Raw genomic sequence first — 19,524 nt, forward strand, 5'->3', positions numbered from 1 at the left:
CCTCCTTTGCAAACGACTCGCAGGGTGCCACGGCGCTTATGCGGCAGACGAGCGCCCGCCAGTTCATGAGGCTCTGCTCGGGGGGAGGAGGGGGCAGCGGGGTGGATGCGGCGCCCGAGGGCGGCGGCCGGCAGCGGCGAAAGATGAAGCTCTCCGCCTTTGCAACCAGGCACATCTACCTGCTGAGCGATCGAGAGGTGGCGGCGGCGGCGTGAGGGATGGGCCGGCGGCAACGTTTGGAGTGCTTGGCTGCCTGGCTGCCTGGCTGCGGCGGTGCGGTCACGCACGCACCACGCTGCCGGTCCCGCTCCTGGCGGATGCGCGGCGGTCTTTTGAGCCCCGGGTTTGGCGCGCGAGGCTTTTTTTCTTTTTTCCGGACATTCTTTTCTTTTGAGCTAGCTTTCGATGTTGTGAAACAAACGCAAGGCGGACATGGCATATCGCTCTCGCGCGTACAAAAAATTTCTTTTCTTTTGAGCTAGCTTTCGATGTTGTGAAACAAACGCAAGGCATATAGCACCAAAAATTTCTTTTTTTCCGGCCATAAGGTATCGGCAACCGGAGTGGGCAATGGGCAGACGCTCTAGCGTCGATTTGGGCCAGCCAGCCAGCGTTGAAGTCGACTTCGAGCGCGGCGGACGAGTCGATGGTGCGGAGGGTATCGCCTGTCCGACGTGGTGCGAGTTCATGGAGGACTCGCTCCACCACCCAGAGTGGGGCTACTACTCGGCTGCCCGCGTCGTCTTTGGCGAGTCGTCTGACGCCGCTGACTTTACCACCTTTCCCGTCTCGATGCGGCCCGCGTTTGGCGCGATGATCGCGGACCGGCTCCACGGCCTCTGGCTCGCCGCCGCCGGCGGGAGCGGCCCGTTTGTTGTCTGCGAGCTCGGCGCTGGCACCGGCGTGCTCGCCCATGACGTGCTGACGCACATGGCCGACCACCTCCCGCGCCTGTACGCCGTCGTGCAGTACGTGATCGCGGAGCGATCGGCGTCGCTGCGCTCGCTGCAGGCCGCAACCAACGAGCGCTTCGTGTGCGAGTCGAAGCTGCGAGTCGTCTGCGCCGACGCGAGAGACTTGGGCGGCGCGCGGCTGCGGCAGGAGCTGCAGGCCGCCGCGGCTGCACACTGCGCCTCTGGAGGCGAGGGCGAGGTTGCGCGTGTGCGGGGCGCGGTCCTCTCGAACGAGCTCCCCGACGCGTTTGGGGTCGAGCGCGCGCTTGTCGGCGCAGCGCTGCCGCGTGCCACCGCCGCCGAGGGGAGCAGCGCAGGGGCAGCGAGGCCGGCAGAGCTCCGGCTGCAGCGTGGCAGAGTGCTTCCGCTGCTCCGTGCGTGCCTGCCGCCTGATCTCCCCTCCTCTCCACCTCTCCCCCTCTCCGCCTCTGCTCTCCTCCTCTCCTCCTATCGCCACCTCGTGCCCCTCCTCCTGCCACACCTGAAGAGAGGTCCTCCGACCACATCGCAGAGGGGTCGCGACCACATCGCAGAGGGGTCGCGACCACATCGCCAGAGGGGTCGCGGCCAGGTCGAGCCAAGTGTTGCCCTGCAGGCGCCGCCGATTGCCGCCGGATCGTCGCGCAGAGCGGCGAGCCCCTCCCAGCGTGCCTCGAGCCCGCAGCCCTCTCCTCCTCCTCGCACGCGGCCCGCGCCGCTAGATGCTGGAGATGCAGAGCAGCCTTTGCACTCCATCTTCATTGCAACTGCGCCCGGACCCTCGTAGCGGGCAGAGTTGGACAGATCTCGAGGAGTACACACAGATGGACCCCCCAACCATCCACAGCAAAACTGACCCCGGAATTCATGCACACAGCGATGCCCTCAGCTTCCCTCTGGCCGTGCTCTAGGCTCGCGCCGCCCTCTCCGCCGCCCTCGGGCGGGGAGAGTGGGAGCTCGGGCTCGCAGGCAGCCAGCTGCTGGGCGAGGGTCCGCCCTCCTGGACACCTCCCAGTCACCTCCCAGACGCCGCCCTGCAGGCAGCCAGCTGCTGGGCGAGGCGGCGGACGCCCTGGACGAGTGGCTCGGCGGGGAGGGAGAGGGCGAGGGGGAGAGGGAGGGCGAGGGGTGGCTGCTGCTCAGCCGGCAGGCGTACTGCGCGCTCAAGGGCCGCTGCTGCCGGGCGGCGGCAAGTCCATGACACGTCCACGACTTGTCCATAGGCTTACTGCGCGCTCAAGGGCCGCTGCTGCCGGGCGGCGGCGGGGGTCAGCGAGGCTGCCGACGCGAGCGCACGGGGGGCAGAGGGCGGTGCGGCAGAGGGCGGTGCGGCAGAGGATAGCGGGCCGAAAGGCGGCGCGGCAGAGGGTGTTCCAGACGCTTTTGCCTTTGGGGGCGCGCTCGAGGCGAGCCGGCCGCCCGCGCGTCACGGAATGTGCTTCCATGAGTCTGCTGGAGCCCCTCCTTCGCCCTTCCTTCGCCCTTCCCTCAGGCGGCGCTGGACCGCGCATTGGTCCTCGGCGAGGCGTTCGAGGACGTTCGGCTGTCCGGCGAGGACGACGCGGGCGACGCCGCCGTCGACGAGGAGGCGCACCACCTCCGCAGATGGCTGCGCCTGCACGCGCCGCCGCTGCGCGCCGCCTTGCGGGGCCGGCCGGTGGGGGAGCGGCTCGAGCTGTACCCGAGCCCCGCCTTGCCTCGCCTCGCCGCCGGCCTCGCCAGCCTCCTCGACGAGGGGGGCGTCCTCACAATCGACTACGGCGCCGACGCGGCGACGCTGATTCGGTCGGCGCGCCGCGTCCCGCCGCGGCCGCCGCGAGCGGGCGTTGCCGCGGCTAGCCGCTCCTCCGCCTCCAACGTTTCCGAGCCCTCCGCCTCTGCCTCCGCCGCCGCCGCCGCCGTTTCTACCCGCGCCGTATCCTCGGGGATGCGGGTGCGATCCCGGCTGCCGGCGCCACCGGGCCATGGCGCGGCGCTCGCGCTCCGCCGCCCCGGCTGGTGCGACCTCACTGCCGATGTCGACTTCACCGAGCTCGCCGCCGCCGGCGAGGCACGCGGGCTGGCCACGCTCTTCTTCGGCCCGCAGACCGCGCTCGAGCGAGTGCCGTCGGAGACGTCGCACCTCGCGCCTAGGGCCGAGGTGGAGGAGGCGGAGGGGGGGGGGGAGGCGGAGGGGGTGGAGGAGGCAGCGCCGCGGGTGCGCGTGACGGACGGCTCGCCGCCGCTGCGCCGCGGAGTCTGCGAGGCCTTCTACGCGCTCGGCACCTTCGTGATGCTCGTGCAGGCGGAGAGAGAGGTAGGGAAGAGAAGGGAAGGGAAGAAGAGGGCAGCCCTCGTGCAGGCGACGCACGCGTTGCTACGCTCGTCTTAGAATCTCCTTCCAGTCCTTGGGACCGCTCTTCGAGTTGAGCGCGCCTCCGTTGCTTCTTTCGCAGGCGACGCCGCGCGTGGCGCAGCGCTGGCGCTGGCGCGTCGCCTCCTCGGCCTTGTACGGCGGCGGCCACCCGTCCCTCGGCGCCATGGCGGCATTGCACACGCTGCGCTCGCTAGATGCCTCTCGGAGTCCCGGCATTTTTCCAACTAGCACTCGAGACGGCATGCACTCGGCTGCATTCCAACGCAGTGCCGTCGCATTTGCCTCCTCAGCTCGCGCATTCTCGTCCACTAGTTTGCGCTCGCTCGCGAGGCTGGCGCTCGGGCACGCCCTCCTCCTCCTCGGCCGCGGGGACGCTGGGCGGAGGAAGGGTGGGGGCGAGGACTGCGAGGACGGCGCTGCGCCCTCCCTCCCGACAGAGAGGGACCTGGTCGCGTCGCTTGCAGACGCGCTCCTCCCCGCGCTGCCCTGCTTCCGCCTTCACTGGCGCGCCATCGCGCGAGGCGTCCTCCTCCTCCTCGAGGCGTCGGGGCCGGGGGCGGGCGGGGCGAGTCTCCGCCTGAACGCAGCTGCTCAGCGCCTCGATCGCGCCGAGCCGCCGCTCTCGCTGCTCTACCGCGCCGCGCTGGAGCTGGCCGCACACGACATGGCGCTGATGGCCGGATGACGCGAGCATCGCGCCGCCTCTCGCGCCGCGCCTCTGCCTCATCTGTCCGTCGAGGCGAGATTATTATTTTTCGATTTCTGTATGAATCTGTATGTGTACATTCTACCGGTCGTGGCGCTGGCGCGGGGCCCAGCCCGCGCGGGGGGCGGGGGGGCGGGGGCACTCCTCGAGCTCCTGCGGGTCCTGCCTCGTGGCACGATATACGTGCACCGCGGCACGCCTCACCGAAAGTCTCCACTTTCATCTTTCTATTGCAATACGCCTCCCCCTCTCGCACGTCACATGGTCGTGGTTATCGTTCCAGTTGCTGCTCCCGACCTCCCGTGCGCCTTAGGCTTGCCCAGTCGCGCCGCCCGGCGCCGAATATCGCGGCGCGGCACGGCACAAGACTCGTGCCCCCGCCTGCGTCTCGACGCTTCGGATGTCGCGCACCACACGGCGGAGCGCCGCCTCGTACAGCTGCGCGTCATCGCGCGTCACCGCGTCCACGGTGGGAAGCAGCGCCTGGGGCAGCGCGCTCAGCCCGAAGTCGCGAGGCCCGCCATGCGTGCGGTGCTCGTGACGCATCGTCCCCCCCCCGGCGGAGCGGTTTGCGTCCGCGTTGCAGACGCAGGATGGTGGGAGCGCGCCCTGGACCCGAAAGTGGACGACGCAGAGGCTCTCGTGGTATAGCTCTGTGACGCCCAGCAGGTCGACCTGCCGCACCACCTCCATCGCGCCGGCGAGGTTGGCCTCGCCATCGTAGTGGTGGCTGGCGTAGCCTCCTCTGCGAGCGCAGGTCAAGGCCCGGGTCTGCAGGCTGCGCGCGTCGTAGCACCCAAAGTCATCGACGCCCGAGCGGCGGGCGCTGCCCTGTACGCGAGCAAAGTGGCGGATCCAAGGTTCGAAGCCGGCCAGAATCGAGGCTGCGGTGCGGTTCCTCGAGCCACCGAAGCGCTCACCGAAGCGGTTTATGCCGCAGCGAGTCCTCTTGCACTCTTTTTGCCACTCGGCGTGCCTGAGCGAGTCGGCCCACGTCACCCACGAGCCAAAGCGGGTGAAGCGGCACTCGAGGAACTGCGAGAGTACGTGCGACCGCGGCTCCCGCAGCAAGACGAAGTTGAGCGTCGATGGGCTGCTGCTCTTGTACGGTGGGTAGCAGGCCTCCATGGTTGCCTGCGATGCGCTGCCGAGATCATATCCGAGCGCTTGCAGCTCGACGATCGCAGACGTGCCAGCGGTCTTTGGAATGTGGAGGAAGCGCAGCGGCGGCTGCCACCGTTGCGCGGGGAGGGGCGGTGGCGGCGGTGGTAGCAGCCTCTGCCTTGTCGGCCGTGGCATGAAACGAGCCTTGACCGTTGTCCACCCTCCGGTAGCCCTGCCTCTCGGAGGAAGGGTTCACGAGGCGCAGCTGACTTCCTCCGGAGGCGCTACGCCGCTCGCGGTTCGTACGCCCGCTTGCGGGTTCGAGTGGCGGGCTATCCCGCTTGCGGGATGGCTTAGCGGGTTCGAGCCGTCACACATTGGCTGCCGGGGTGTGCCGAGGGGGGGCTGGGTGGGCGGTAAGCCGTCATTGCCCGGCGCTGCTTGCAGCGCTCTGGGTGGTAGTGGCGGCGCTCCAAGAGTGGTGCTCTTGGGAAGAGGTTCCTCCTTTCCGCTCCCCCCCCGCAAGGCGCGAGACACACACTACTCGAGTATCTATACGCCTTCGTCCCTCCTTCGTCTTGGGGCGGCAAGACACCTCGACCGGTCTCCGCTCCGGCTTCATCTGGCTCCGCATCTCCGAGAAGATGCGGCGCGGCTGGGTGGGCGTTCCGGCGCATCGTGCGCCTCCCCCTCACCGCGAGGTCCTTTCACGGCCACGCCTCGCTCTTGCCCCAGCTCGGGGAGCTAGGCAGGGCCTACCTCGCCGCCCGGGCGGCGCTCGGGGCGGCGCCTGAGTGGCTCTTCCAGCTGCCCGGCGAGCGGCGGCCGCTGACGCGTCACATGGCGGGCAGGGTGAGCGAGACGCTCGACGAGGAGGGCGTGCGGGCTCAGGCCGGCTTCGTCTACCTCGGCCACTCGCTGCGCTCTTGCGGCTCGAGCGCCGCGGAGGCCATCCGAGTGCCCCGCTTTCGGGGCAACTGCCAACTGGCTCGGCGGCTGGTCTCAGAATGGCCGGACACTTGGAGCACTTGGAGTGCAGTCATTAGCCTCACATCCAGGGCCGGGGAGCTAAGAAGCGCACCCAGCGGGCCGGATGATCGGGATCGGGTTGCGGGCAAGAGAGCCCTAGCCCCGGGGGTGCGCGTTCGCAGGGCAAGGGCCTTAAAGTAAACACGGGTCCCCGAGGGTTGGCTCTGCGCTCCGGGTTTCCCCTAGCAGCGGAACGCCCCCTCTACTCGGGGCTAGTAGACACGCGAGCTTCACTACATGGACCCGTCGGTGCTGCCGTCGCCCGAGGCCTACGAGCTTCTCGGCTGGCTCCTGGACGGATCCTACCAGGCGCTTCCACCGTCGTGGGAGCGCCGCCGCGGCGCTATGACACAGCGGAGCCTGGCGAGCCGACGAGCTAGCTCCCTCGTCACACACGCGCACGGACGCATGGAGATCCGCGCGCGTGCCACACACACACACACACTCCATGGGCGAGCCCGCTCTCGCTCCGCCGCTCGTGCGCCCCGCACATGTCGGCTTTCTCATGCCTCCGGCCTCCGAGCGCCCACCTCGGGCGCTCGGGCGGTGGGGAATGTCATATCGGTTCCCTGGGCGTTCACTAGCGCTCGCTTGTGGATGAGAACGGCGTTCTCTGGGTAAGCTCAGCTGTGAACTTCCCGGTTGTTTGCTCTCCCTCCCTCCCTTACCCTGTTCATGACTTGCTAGCGGGACCTGAGTATTGTATAAAATACTGTAAGGCATATCGGTTCCCTGGGCGTTCACTGGCGCTCGCTTGTTAGATATTTAGGCAAAAGGGCGGAAAAAAACGACACAAGCGAGCGCTAGTGAACGCCCAGGGAACCGATAGCGAGGTCCGCAGCTGCAGTCCGCGCTTCCGCTCGAAGGGGTTGTCGCTGTCGTAGTCGCAGGCAAGCTTGTGGCCGCCGAACAGCTCGCCGATAGCATCGTCGCGACCGACGCCGCCGCCGAGGCGGGGGGGGCCGCGGTGACCACCGCCGCCCATGTCGTCCTCCGACGAGTCGGCGTCGGAGTCTGGGGGGGTGGGAGGGTCGGGGCGCACCCGCTCGCGGTCCTTGGCCGCCTTGCCGCCCGCTCCGCCGCCGTCGCCGCCGCCACCGCCGCCTCCCGGTGGGGGGTCTTCCCCGTCGGGCTGGGCGGCTTGAGCCTCGAGCCGCTCGAGCCGCTTGCGAAGCACTCGCAGCTCCTCGGCCGAGTCCACAGGAGCGGGAGGCGCGGCTGGGGCCCCGTCGGTGCCCCCGCCAGCCCCCGAGGGGGCTCCGGCCCAGAGCCATCTTTTGCCTCTGCGGGCTGTACGTCTTGGTCAGCGTCGGAAGCGCGCTTTGGCGCCGATTTGCCCATATCGTTGGGCGCACGGAGGGAAGGAGAGGTGGGCTCCTGCCCGAGAAGGTCGCGGGACCTGCGCAGAGCTCGCTCTGCGTGATGCCGCTCGAGCTTGGGCGTGCACGCAAGGGGTCACGCGCAAGCAAGAGCCCGAACAACTGGGAAGTTCACACAGCTGAGCTTTCCAGAGAACTCCGCGTCTCATCGGCTTTGGACAAGCTGTTCAATGGTTCTGACGCTCGTGCGCTCGTCCCGCCCTTCCGTGACCCATCCTCCAGGCGCTGAGGAGGCCGCGACGGAGCACGAGGACGGAAGCGACTCGGACGACCCCCTCCCCGGTTCTCGCGGCCACAGCCCGTTCTCGTCACGACTCGCGCCGCGCCGGCTGGTGGGCGAGGCGTCCGCCTCTGGCGCGGGCGCTAGTTTCCCGATGTACGTGATGCGAGTATCAGACTTTCTCCGCCTCGAGCGGCTCACCACGCATAATGAGCTGCTCCGCCGCGGCCTCCTTCGCCGGCTGGATGATCACGATCTCGAGGCGCATGTCCACTTTGTCTCCCACCAGGCACGCGCAACCGCCGTGCGCCGCGTCGCCCCCCCACCCCCGCACCCCCCCACCCTGCTACGGACACACAACACCGACACAATCCGGCGAGGCACCACTCACACAGGGGTCTCTCCCCCCGCCGCCACGCCGCACCGTCACAGCCGTCTCCTCCGCCACCGCGCCGCAGTGGTGCGGCCGATCGGAGGCCGACCCGAACGGGGACCACCTTCGCACGATGCAGGGCGCCTTTCGCATGGCGCGCGCCGGCCAGCACGACGAGCTCTTCCGCTCCACCTCGGCAGCTCCGCCCTGCACCTCCGCCCTCGAGAGGCTCCTCGGGCGCCTTCCTTCAGCCTGCTCGGACTCGCACGCGTAGGACAAGCTCGCCTTCTTCAAGGGCTACTCGAAGAACAACGCGCGCTTCCTGCGCGACCTCTCGAGCAGCCGCTCCTCCCGGCGGAGCACGCCTCGGAGCACACCCTGCTCCACGCCGGGCGCCACGCCGGACCTGCGCCGCCGGCCGGTCGGGCCGAAGGAGGGCGTGCCCCTCCTCGCGGCGGCGGCAGCTAAGGCGGCGAGTGGCCGGTGCGGCCTCGGCGAGCGCTTCTCCCATGGCTTCTCCTTTCGGTGCGCCGCTTCTGTTCCGGACGACCCTCTCCCCGGACCCGTCTCGGAGCGTCCCTCTCTTAGGCGAGCACTCCTCGGCGGACGTGGCGGACCGCTCCTCGTCCTCCCGCGGGGGCGGGGCGGTGGGCGGGGCGAGGACGTCCCTCTCCTCGCTCGAGTCCATCGACTCTGGCGGCGAGGAGGCCTCCCAGCCCCCCTCCCCCTCCGGCCTCGCCTCTGTCACGCCAGAGCCTCAGGGCCCCGCGCCGCCGAGCCACTCCGGCCTAGACTCCGGTCCTAGCTCCGGCCCCTCCGGCGGGAGGCGGAGCTTTCCCAGGTCGACACTGAAGTCGACTCCGCGCTGCGACTCGCCCGCCATCTCGACCGCCGACCGGAGGCCCGACGCGCTCGAGCTGGCGGCCCTCTTCTCTCAGTCTGTCGGCAGCGGGTGTGGGGCGTGATGGCCGGACGCCGCTGGCCCGCCGCACGGCACCGAGCCGCTGAGGGGCTCGGGCCCTGCTCCCGCAGGTGGGTGTGGATGGACTATGTCTCGATCCCGCAGACGCGGGGCTGCCTCAACGAGGAGGAGCTGCGCGAGACGGCCGCCGCGCAGCGCCTCGCCATCAACAGCATCCCGGCGTACGTGGCGCGCGCAAACAACTTTTGGGTGTGCGCGCCGTCGGGCGTGCGGCACGAGGACGGCGAGCGGTGCGACTACGCGACGTGGTCGTCCCGCGGCTGGTGCCGGATGGAGGAGTGCTGCCTCGCCCTCAACAACTGCGGCGACGGCCGCCCAAAAGCCACGCGCAGCCGGTCGGTATCTCCCTCCATCTCCCTCTATCTCCCTCTCTCTCCTTGTAGGCCGACCCCTCCTCGTCACGCAGCCGATCGGACAGCGGCCGAGGGTGCAGGTGCTCGACTCGTTGGACCGGCTGACGGTCCACACGCAGCGCCGCACCGCCGTCCTCACCGGCCGCTTCACCTGCTGCGAGACGGGGCACCGCCGCAAGACGGCCGACGGGAGGGAGGAGTGCCTCCCGTGCGACAAGGTTGCGCTGCGGCCGGTACTGAGCGCGCTGTACGAGACACAGCTGGCGACCCTCCGCTCCAAGTTCGAGGCGCAGCCCGGCCACGCAGGGCCGTTCTGGGACGTGCTCGACGCCTCGATGCGCGGAGATGGCACTTTCTTCAAGCACTTGCTGCTGCGCATGCACCGGCAGTGCTTGCTTGCCGAGTCGCTGCAGGAGCCCGCCGAGGGCGAGGCGCCGCCGGGCGCGAGCGGGATGCCGATCGGTTGGTCCAAGCGCTTCGAGGAGCTCGAGCTCCGCGACCTCGAGGAGTACGTGCGCACGTGGGGCGTCGACGGGCTCGAGGAGCAGCGGGAGGAGCTCGCCGTCCTAGCGGCGCGAGAGGGGCACCTCCCAATGCTGCGCTACATCGTCGAGCGGTACGGCGCGCCGCTGCGAGTCGAGCCGAGCCCGGTCGGCCTCACGCCGCTGCAGGAGGCGGCGCGGCTCGGCTGCCTGCAGGTCGTGCGCTACGTGCTTCAGGCGCAGGGCGTCGACCACGCGGCGATCAACCACCGCTCGCCGTCCACGGGCTGCTCCGCCCTGAGCGACGCGGCGATGCGGGGCCACGCTGGCGTCGTCTCGCTGCTGCTCGCCGCTGGCGCGCAGGTCGACGCGCCGCGCAAGGACGGCAAGACGGCGCTGCACTGCGCCGCCGAGCAGGGCCACGCCGCGGTGGTGCGACAGCTGTTGCGCGCGGGCGCCGACCCGCTCGCCAGGGAGGAGGAGGGGCGCACGCCCGCCGAGCTCGCGGAGGTGTGGCACGAGGACGCGCGCGCGTTCCTGCTCGCCGCCGAGGAGCACCAGGGACAGTCATGACAGGGACAGTCAGGGCGCAGGAAACGGGAGCGGGGCCCGAATCCAAGGGACCTCCCCGTGTCTGACGCGTGACGCACTGTATCGGTGACGAGACGGTCGACGACCAGGCAGGGGCGCGGCCGGGGTGGGGCGCGCGCGGGGGCGGCGGGTGTGCGGGATGTCTGTGGGCCCGAGAGCGATGTGCGTGTGTCCGCCTTGCGTTTGTTTTCATAACATCGAAGGCTAGCTCAAAAGAAAACAACGGCGGCGTCTTTCCGGCGGAAAGAGCGTCTTCCCAGCCCTTTTTTTTGATCTGACGCCGTTGGCCTGGGTCAAGTCTCGTGCAAATGCAGCAGCTGCCGCCGCTGGCACCGTCGCCGCCGCTGCCACCGTCGCCGCCCGCGCTCGAGTGCAAGTCGTGGTGCGCGGGGAACGACAAGCGCGCCGCCTTACCTGCCCCTTGCCACAAACCCGCCCGCCCGCCTCCCCACCGCCGCCTCTTTCCCCCGTAGGCCGTGGGAGAAGAAGTGCAACTGGATCAAGTGCGGGAATTGCCCGCAATGCTTACTGCTGCCGCCGTCGCCGCCGCTGTCGCCGTCGCCGCTGCCGGCGCCGCCCCCCGCCCCGCCTCCCTCGCCGTCTCCCGACGGCGCGGGCGTTTGCTCGGTGTGCGCCCATCCCCAGTGCGGCTGCGACCTCCTCGGCCAGTCCTGGTGCACACCGGACCACTGCCACGCTGACCTGGACGCGGCTGGCGCGTGCACCTGGGGAGTCACTTGCTCGACGTCGGCCCCGCCCGCCCCACCCGCGCTCGCCCTCGCTGAATGGAGCGAGTGCTTCGGCGAGGGCGCGTGCGCCGAAGGGCTGGAGTGCTTCCGGTGCATGACTAGATCGTTCGAATCGCGGAGATGGATTAGCCTCACATTCGGCCGGCAACGAGATGAGGTCTCCATCACGGCGGGATCAAGAGGATTAGCCTCACATTGTGATCAGCGGAATCATAGGAACCACGAATGGCACGCCCAGTGCCTGACCGCGTGCCCCCTCTACGTGTCAAACGGCGCCGGCGGGACGCAACACTACACCGCCGGGTGGCAGTGCGAACTGTCGTCGGGAGAGCCTCCGCCGCCCCTGCCCCCACCGCCGCCGCCGCCGCCTCCGCCGCCCCCACCGCCCCCGCCTCCGTCGCCGTCTCCGCCTCCGCCGCCGTCCGGGGGGGGCAACACCTGCTGGCGGGTCCCTAGATGCACACCGGTGCGCAAGCCGCCGCCGCACGACTGACACGCTGACCCGAATGAACTCGCACTCTGTTCCGCACCCCTCTCGTACGCTCTCGTCGGCCCTTGCGCCCACAAACACACAACGTCTCTCGAGCACACTCGACTCACGTGACGAGACATTCAACGAGCGTGCACCGCTCCTCACCATGACTCACGAGCCGACTCACGGCAGCCCCTTCATTTCTCCTCAGGCGGCCGATCCCCGAGTACGACGGCAAGGGGATGACCTACGAGATGGACCACGTCGCGCCCTTCCTGCGCTTCGCCACCTCCGCCACCCTCACCATGACCACGATGCCGGACATGGCTCTCGCGCCCGGCCCAAGCTATGACTACGTCGCCGAGGCGGACGCCGTGATTGCAAACATGGCCACGGTGGACACGGCCGGCGAGCTGGACGAGATCCGCTTCTTCGACGGCACGCTGCAGCCGCGAGATCTAGCCGAGATGTAGTCGAGGTTGGCCGAAGATTAGCCGGGGTCCGGTTGTGTAACGGCAGAGGCTCAACGTCACCGCTCTATGGAGGGCGTCTCTTCCCACGAGGCGCGTGTCGCTGACTGTGAACAGGCAAGCTGAACGTCGCGCTCGGCCTCATCGGCACGCTGCTGCTCGGGTACGGCCAGTCGATCGAGGAGATCATGTTCCACTCGTTTGGCGAGACGTCGGCGGTGCACGATGCCGGCGTGGCGGTCTGGAAGAACAAGCTTCTCAACAGCCGCATCCGGCCCACGACGGTCATCCACCGAAGCTCTCCGCCCCGACGCAGCTTCACGACGCCACTCGCTGTCACCTTGTGTCCGTCAACTCGTAGGTCATCCACCAGCTCTACCCCGAAGACAACCTCCGGGTGAACGACAACATGACCGTCCGTGGCAAGCACTTCCAGACCATCGTCCGCACCATGTCGCACTCCGAGTGCGAAAGCTTGCGTTGCTGCACCTCCTGTCAGGAGGAGTAGTGCCAGGTCCTGAGACTGACCTGACAACAATAGGTTCCCGAGCGGCTCCGCCGCCGTCTGCGCCGCCATCCGCGACTTCGTCGATGCCCTCTGGCCGCACCTCACCCTCACGGTGCAGGGGAGCGAGGTCAGCTACTCCGACGCCCCCTTCGTGATACTGCCAAACACGTTGATGGCCAACGTCCCGCTCACGGGCGCCGTCAACCCGGCGCCCGGCGGCCTCTCCGCGGCGGCCATCGCCGAGCGGTGCCGCGTGGCGCGCGAGCCGGGCGGGTCTGCTCGCGAGATCACGCGAGGCTGTCCGAGACTAGGTGCGGTGCGACGCGCGAGCTCGGCGGGATGCACTTCAGTCAGTCGGTGCCCGCGGGTCGGAAGCTGGCGGCCGGGATGGGGGCGGAGGCGGCGGCGACTCTCCTCTCGTTGCTGGGGCCGAGGGAGGGGGGCGTGCGGCAGGCGCTGGGCGGGTCGGCGCCCTGTGCCGCGGATTGCTGCGCAGCAGCGGTGGAGTGCAACGCCACGGCGCAGGCGGTCTGCATGGCGGAGTGCGGAGGCCGGTGGGACACGCCGTGGTTTGACGTGGTGCTAGCGCGGGTGGGGGCGCTGGGGGCGCCGAGCCGTGAAGCGGCTACTTCCCACGAGGCTCCGTTCTTCCAAGCGGATCGCAACCACATCATGATCATCGGCGCCACACCGATCGAGCCTCGTCCCCGACTGCTGTGAACGGCGTCGCTTCACGCGTGCTGCCGTGAACAGGCGCCATGGCGGGCCTCGTCCCCGCCATCACCGACGGCTACGCCTTCTCCTTCCAGACGCGCTTCACGAACCTGGTCGACCAGCTGGTCTGGAACGCGTTTGCCTCCAACTCGGACCGCCTGCAGGCCCTCCTCTTCGGCAGCGCAACGCACCGCGGCGTCGAGCCGCTGGTGAGGTCCGGACAGACGTCAACCGACGCAAAGGTCGTGACCGCCATCCATGCGATCGCCGCCGCCCTCCCCTTCTTCCTGCCCGAGGCGGCCGGCGCCTTCTGCGCCGCCCCGGCCCCGTGCTTTCTGCTGCGGCCGACCATCGGGCTGGAGCCCCGCCTGACTGCGAAGTGCGGCAGCCCGTTGGACGGCTACCCGGGCGTGCCGATGGCGGACTTCGACCCGGAGGGAGGAGAGTGGGCCTTTTTCCCCCGGAAAAGGGGGAGTTTCTCCTTAAGTGGCATGGGAGGGGGGGTTTTTCAAACTGGGTCCTTCCCCCCCCTTCCCGGCGCGTTTCCCCACCCTTCCCCCCCCCTTCCCCCCCCTTCCCCCCCCTCCCCCCCCCGTCCGTCCCAACACCACCCCACACCCCACCCCAACACCAACACCCACGCCCCTCTGCCCCTCTGTCAGGACGCGCCGGGCCCGAGCGGGCTCGGGCAGGTCGTCGCGTTTCAGCTGCTGTGGCACCGGCTGCGCGACGGGTGCGCCCCTTGTAGTGTATATCTGTGCCTCACCTCATCTCACCTTACGCACACGGATGACGCAGCCGCAACATCTGCAGTCAAGCTCTGTCCCCCGAGCCGAGGTGGAACTCAATGGGCCTCGACGGCGGGTGCGAGGGCGGGCCCGCGTACTGCTTGCCGTACGCAGAGGGACGCACGCAGTACAACCCGCAGGTGTGGGGGGCTGTCTCGAGGAGTACAGACCTACTTGTCATCGACTAAGTGATTCACTCGTTGCGACCCGCAGGTCGGGGACTGCCTCGAGGAGGAGCTCTTCCCCGCGTCACCCTCGCCACCGCCGCCGTCCACCTCGCCGTCGCCGTCCGCCGAGCCTGTGCCTCCTCCGTCCACCTCGCCGTCGCCGTCCGCCGAGCTTGTGCCTCCGCCGTCGGCGTCGCCGTCCGCCAGGCCCGTGCTCAAGCCGAACGACCGTCCGTCCGTCCGACCGTCCGTCGATCCGCCGCCGCCCTCGCCGCCGCCGCCGCCGCCGCCGCCGCAAGTCTGCTTGGATAACTGCGGCGAATACAACGGATGGTCGGGTGATGGCGTCTGTGATGATGGCGGACCCGGATCGGAGTTCTCGGTTTGCTCCCGCGGGATGGACTGCAGCGACTGCGGCACTCGCCTGACGCCGTCTCCACCGCCGTCGCCATCGCCACCGCCGCCTCTGCCGCCGCCTCGCCCGCCGCCGCCGGCCCCTCCGCCGCCCTCTCCGCCGCCGCCGCCGCCGTCGCCATCGCCACCGCCGCCTCTGCCGCCGCCTCGCCCGCCGCCGCCGGCCCCTCCGCCGCCCTCTCCGCCGCCCTCTCCGCCGCCGTCCGCGTCGCCATCGCCACCGCCGCCCCCTACGCTTGGATGCGCCGACAGCCTATCTTGGGAGGATGCCTGGGGGGATGGCTGCGACTGGTATGCGGAGTACGACCCCGGCTGCACTACATACTCCGATTACGGGCAGCAGTCAAATTGCCCTTCCACCTGCGGCACGTGCTCGTCCGTTCCTGCACTGCCGCCGCCGCCCTCCGCGTCGCCGATGCCGCCGCCGCCCTCCGCCTCGCCGTCTCCGGCGCCACCCTCGCCACCGCAGCCCGAGACGTACACCTACGAGGTGAGGCAAGAGAACGCCGAATGTGCCAACCAGTGGATGAACCTGGGAGAGTACGCCAGTGCTGAGCTCTGCTCGCTCGCCGCGGGAGCAGCCGGCTGCACGACCTTCATGTTCTCCTCGGCGTACACCTCGTGGGGCTGCCGCTGTTGCTCGGGGCCCGACCCGCCGAAGGAGCACTCGCTGTGGACGCTGTACAACGTGCTGCCGCCGCATCCGTCCGCGTCGCCGTCGCCGCCGCCTTGATCTGGTCGAGCGACGCAGAGGCTGCACCTTGATCAAGTGGGACGACGGCAAGGTGCAGCACTGGAGGCAAACGAGCAACCCCATGGTGCAAGTCGGAAGGCCGCGACCGTCCGCAGGAGAGCATGGATTGCATGTTATGTACGTGTACGTGTCACGTGAACCCCCCCCACACCACACACAAACACACACACACACACGACACACACACACATAGAGAGAGAGTTTTACGTGCGAGAGAGAGAGAGACAAACTGCAGGGTGGTTGTTGCCGGTGAATTCCCCGTCTTTGTAGCCTGGCGTTTGTGCCCCGTTTGTGCCGCGTCCCGTGCCCCGGAGTTCATTTTATAATCCTACACGATCGTGCCCCTCCCCTCCCGGGAAACGAATCCGATCCTCGGCCGTGTGTATGCACCTCCTCGGGCGCCTCCGGCTCTCCCTGATCGGAATCATAAGCTCGCGCGCCGCAGCTCTCCGGCTGCCGACCATGGCCGGAGTCCGGATGCGCGGGGCTGGACAGCAGGTGGCCATTCGCTCTGGAGAGCACGGTCGCTTGCTCTCCTCTCCCGGATCGCCATTCACCGCACGCTGTCTTACTCTCGCGTCTCAGGCTCGGATGATGGGCAGCGTGCGTGACCTCAACGACCAGGGCGTCGAGTACAGTGTGCGCAAGACCGAGGCCGCGTGGCGCGAGGCCGGCAGGTCCGGTGAGGACTCGTCTGGGCGGCTCTCACAGCTGCTGCCGTGAACAGGCGGGAGCAGCTCTCGGAGGAGGAGTACTACGTGCTGCGGCAAAAAGGGACCGAGTACCCTGGATCAGGTCAGTCCGCCCACCGGTTGATACAGCGCTTAAGAGAGGTACAACCACAGCTCAATGAGGGAGCACCCGAAGTGCAACGCACCACACACTCACACACACACACACACACACACACACACTCCTTCACTCACTCCTTCACTCCCCCCCCCCCCCCACACACACACACAGAGAGAGAGAGAGAGAGAGAGAGAGAGAGAGAGAGAGAGAGAGAGAGAGAGAGAGAGAGAGAGAGAGAGAGGGGCGATTGAGGGGGTCACAATTCACAGACCTTGCTTTAAGAAGAGATACCTCCCATGCGCTGATCGCCAGCCGACTCACACACGAGGCGTGCCGTGCGTGCTCAGGCAAGTACGACAAGTTCTACCCAAAGGCAGGCCACTTTGTGTGCGGCGGGTCGCAAGCACGACGGGCGCCTCCTCATCAAGTACTGCCACTACTGTCAAACTCCGTAGGCGCGGCGTGGTGACGCAATCTCGCGCAATCTCGCACTCGTGCAGTCTCGTGCACTCTCCCTCTCCTAGGCGCCGTGGTGACGCAGACAGACACTTCCCTCGGGATGCGGCGCGTCGAGATCCTCTGTGGCTCGTGTGGCGGCCACTTGGGCCACGTCTTCGAGGGCGAGACAGTAGAGCGCGAGATTGCGCGAGATTGCGCGAGATTGCGCGAGGTTGGTGCTGAGGCGTGCGGGCGGGTGGAGATCGCCCGAGATCGCTTGTGAGGCTGATTGGTCGGCGGCCGCCCTCCCGAGGGCGATAATAGCCCAAGTCGATGAGTGCGCCCCGGCCTCGACATCTCGGCGGCAGAGGCGACCCAAGCGACGCACCAGAGCACGGCTGGGCGTGTGAGCAGCCGCGTTTGACTGTGAGGCGAATATTTGTCATCGGGAGCGCTCCGCCGACTCTACACCGCCGCCGCCGCCCTCCCGAGGACAGGAGATGATAACGGCCGCCTCGTCGTCGAGCTCGGCGGAGACGATGGTCGCCTCGCGTTTGAACCCCTCGAGCTGCTAGAGCGGCGTCGCACTCGTCGAGCGTAACAGCAATCCGCCCTCGGATGACTTGTTGAGCGCGCCGTAAGCCGCCCCCGTAAGGCACGCGGCAGCCGTCGGGGAGCGCGATCTCGGTCAGCTGGTGCCGTCGCGTGGGCACGGTGCGAGGAACGACATGCTGTGGCAACGACGAGAGCTGTGCCTCGAAGTACAACAAAACAAATCTCTCGAAGTACGAAGACGCGCGAAGGGGAGAGAGAGACGACCAAACTCACCCCAACCCACCCACCCACCCACCCACCCACCCACCCACTCACCATCCGGGGCCTACGAAGCGTTTACCCACGAGCCACTTTTTCAATAACGGCGGGGTACAGGCACGCGGGGTAGTTGGAGAAAAAAACGCACTCGAGGCTCGGCCCGATAGTCGGACCACAGCAGCTTGGGTTCCTCGAGAGAAAGCGGCCGCCCCTTGAGCCTCGCGCTCTGCCCTCCACGGTGCTCGCGCCCGATGGGTCGGTGCGGTATTTTGCGTACGGGTCGAACTTGGGCCGTCAAAAGGTGCTGTCGCGCGGCGCAGCCTCAATAATCTCGACGGAGCGGGCGAACGTGGCGGGATGGCGGCTCGCCTTCACGTTTGCGTTGAACCCGCCGCTGGAGCCTTCATTTGCCTCGATCGAGCCCGCCCCGGCCGAGACGGTTTGCGAGGGCGTGCTCCACACCCTCACCCCCAGCGCATACGAGGAGTTGTGGCGCTCCGAGGGCGGCGGCGGTTCGAGACCCGACTACGATGAGATTGTCGTGCTCGCAAAGCCGTGGAGTGGCAGCGAGCCGGTTAGGGCCATCACGCTGCGGGCTGCGCAGAGCCGGCGCCTCAGCCACGATGTCCCGCCATCGCAGAGATACTTGAGCATGGTTGTCGCCGGCGCGCACGAGGCAGGGTTGTCGCCCGCCTACATCGCGCGCCTCGAGGCCATCTCGGCCGCCGCGCCGTCGGGTTTCCTGGCCGCCGTGGCGGAGGCGCACGGCCTCCTCCTCGTCCTGCTCTACCTGCTCGGCTTGCAGCGCCTCCTCTCGCCCCTCCGCGCCATCTGCTTCCTCCTCCACCGCCACGTGCGGCCCCGTCTACGCGACATCGCGACCGGCCTGCTCCTCCTGCCGACGGCGGCCATCGGCGCCGCCACCCGCCCCGCGCTGCGCTTGCTTGGGCGGGAGCGGTGGCTGAGCTACGCTCGCTACGGACAGCTGCCACCGACGCCCGCGACGACGCTGGCCTCTGCGCGCTGCGTGAGTGAGTACCACTACCAGAGTCGTTAGAGAGCTCCTCGTGCGTCGCAGCGGGGGAGCGGGCGCGTCGGCGATGGGGCTTCTCTCGCCGGTAATCGAGAAGCAAAATAAAACCATCACTGAGGTTTCCTACCTAGAGTGCGGTAGTGGCGACTGGCGTGATGGCAAACCCGACTCCCTCCATCCATGTGCGATGTGGCGCCGCGCCCGATCGTGCGCGATGCCGACGATGGTGCCGCGTGCCGGGAACCCTATTCCGGAGCGATTTCCCCTAGGGTTAGCGCCGAAAAAGTCGGGGCCTTTAGCTCCGGCTAGGGCTATTGGGCCTTCGAAGCCGACCACGAGGAAGGGCCGACTTAGGGTTAGTATAGGCTAGTTCCATTTCACTCTGACACGCTAATCTTGAAAACGTCCAACGGAGCTCCGTGTTGCTCCCAGCGCCCTCCCCCGCGCTTCCTGCGGCCCTAGCCGATGATACTAGCATGGGAGGTCATCTGACTACCGCGAGAGCGACCCAACTCGTCGACATCGTCCGATGATGGTGCCGCAAAGTCAGCCTTCGGAGGCTATCGTGGGGTCGAGCCGGTAGTAGCCGTGACATGTGGTTCCACCACCCCTCTTAGGCTTTGCCTCTGACCGCCACCGTTCCCAGGCTGCCTAATGGGATGGAAAGGAAGGCTCGGCAAGCGTATAGAAGCGTGCTCGACCTCGTCGTGGCAACCTGTACGGCAGCGCTGGTAGGCGCGATGAGCGTCGTGCCACCTGACCCGAGACGGGTCGCAGGCGTCGTACCGAGCGCGTCGAGACCGTGTCCTGATGTGATCTGCACGGGTGCGTCACAAATGTACCTCCCCAGGACGCGCAGAAGCAGCTGCGACCCCGCCGAGTGGACGGCGTCACACAGCGCCACC

At 68.3% G+C, this 19,524-nt stretch overlaps 4 protein-coding genes across 4 annotated transcripts; all 4 read left to right on the forward strand.

The window, feature by feature from the left end:
* Positions 1–570: 570 nt before the first annotated feature.
* Positions 571–3,973, forward strand: EMIHUDRAFT_465339 (hypothetical protein; the record flags this gene model as incomplete). Its single annotated transcript, XM_005762428.1, has 6 exons — positions 571–1,311; positions 1,844–1,922; positions 1,973–2,060; positions 2,156–2,243; positions 2,425–3,228; positions 3,368–3,973. 6 exons carry the CDS (start codon positions 571–573, stop codon positions 3,971–3,973), a joined length of 2,406 nt encoding a protein of 801 aa, XP_005762485.1.
* A 3,680-nt stretch (positions 3,974–7,653) lies between these two features.
* On the forward strand, positions 7,654–8,996 carry EMIHUDRAFT_437995 (hypothetical protein; the record flags this gene model as incomplete). Its single annotated transcript, XM_005762429.1, has 5 exons — positions 7,654–8,015; positions 8,185–8,295; positions 8,374–8,611; positions 8,688–8,863; positions 8,888–8,996. Coding segments are annotated over exons 1-5 (972 nt in total), but the record flags the coding sequence as incomplete, so codon positions are not given.
* A 1,013-nt stretch (positions 8,997–10,009) lies between these two features.
* EMIHUDRAFT_358387 (ankyrin repeat protein) lies at positions 10,010–10,718 on the forward strand. Its single transcript, XM_005762430.1, has one exon. The coding sequence runs from the start codon at positions 10,028–10,030 to the stop codon at positions 10,487–10,489; it is 462 nt and encodes a 153-aa protein (XP_005762487.1). The 5' UTR covers positions 10,010–10,027; the 3' UTR covers positions 10,490–10,718.
* A 5,209-nt stretch (positions 10,719–15,927) lies between these two features.
* Positions 15,928–16,871, forward strand: EMIHUDRAFT_216228 (hypothetical protein; the record flags this gene model as incomplete). Its single annotated transcript, XM_005762431.1, has 5 exons — positions 15,928–16,041; positions 16,129–16,220; positions 16,271–16,338; positions 16,683–16,720; positions 16,860–16,871. The coding sequence occupies 5 exons, from the start codon at positions 15,928–15,930 to the stop codon at positions 16,869–16,871; spliced, it is 324 nt and encodes a 107-aa protein (XP_005762488.1).
* Positions 16,872–19,524: the final 2,653 nt, after the last annotated feature.

The sequence above is a fragment of the Emiliania huxleyi genome (assembly GCF_000372725.1).
Source record: "Emiliania huxleyi CCMP1516 unplaced genomic scaffold EMIHUscaffold_68, whole genome shotgun sequence".
NCBI lineage: Eukaryota > Haptophyta > Isochrysidales > Noelaerhabdaceae > Emiliania > Emiliania huxleyi.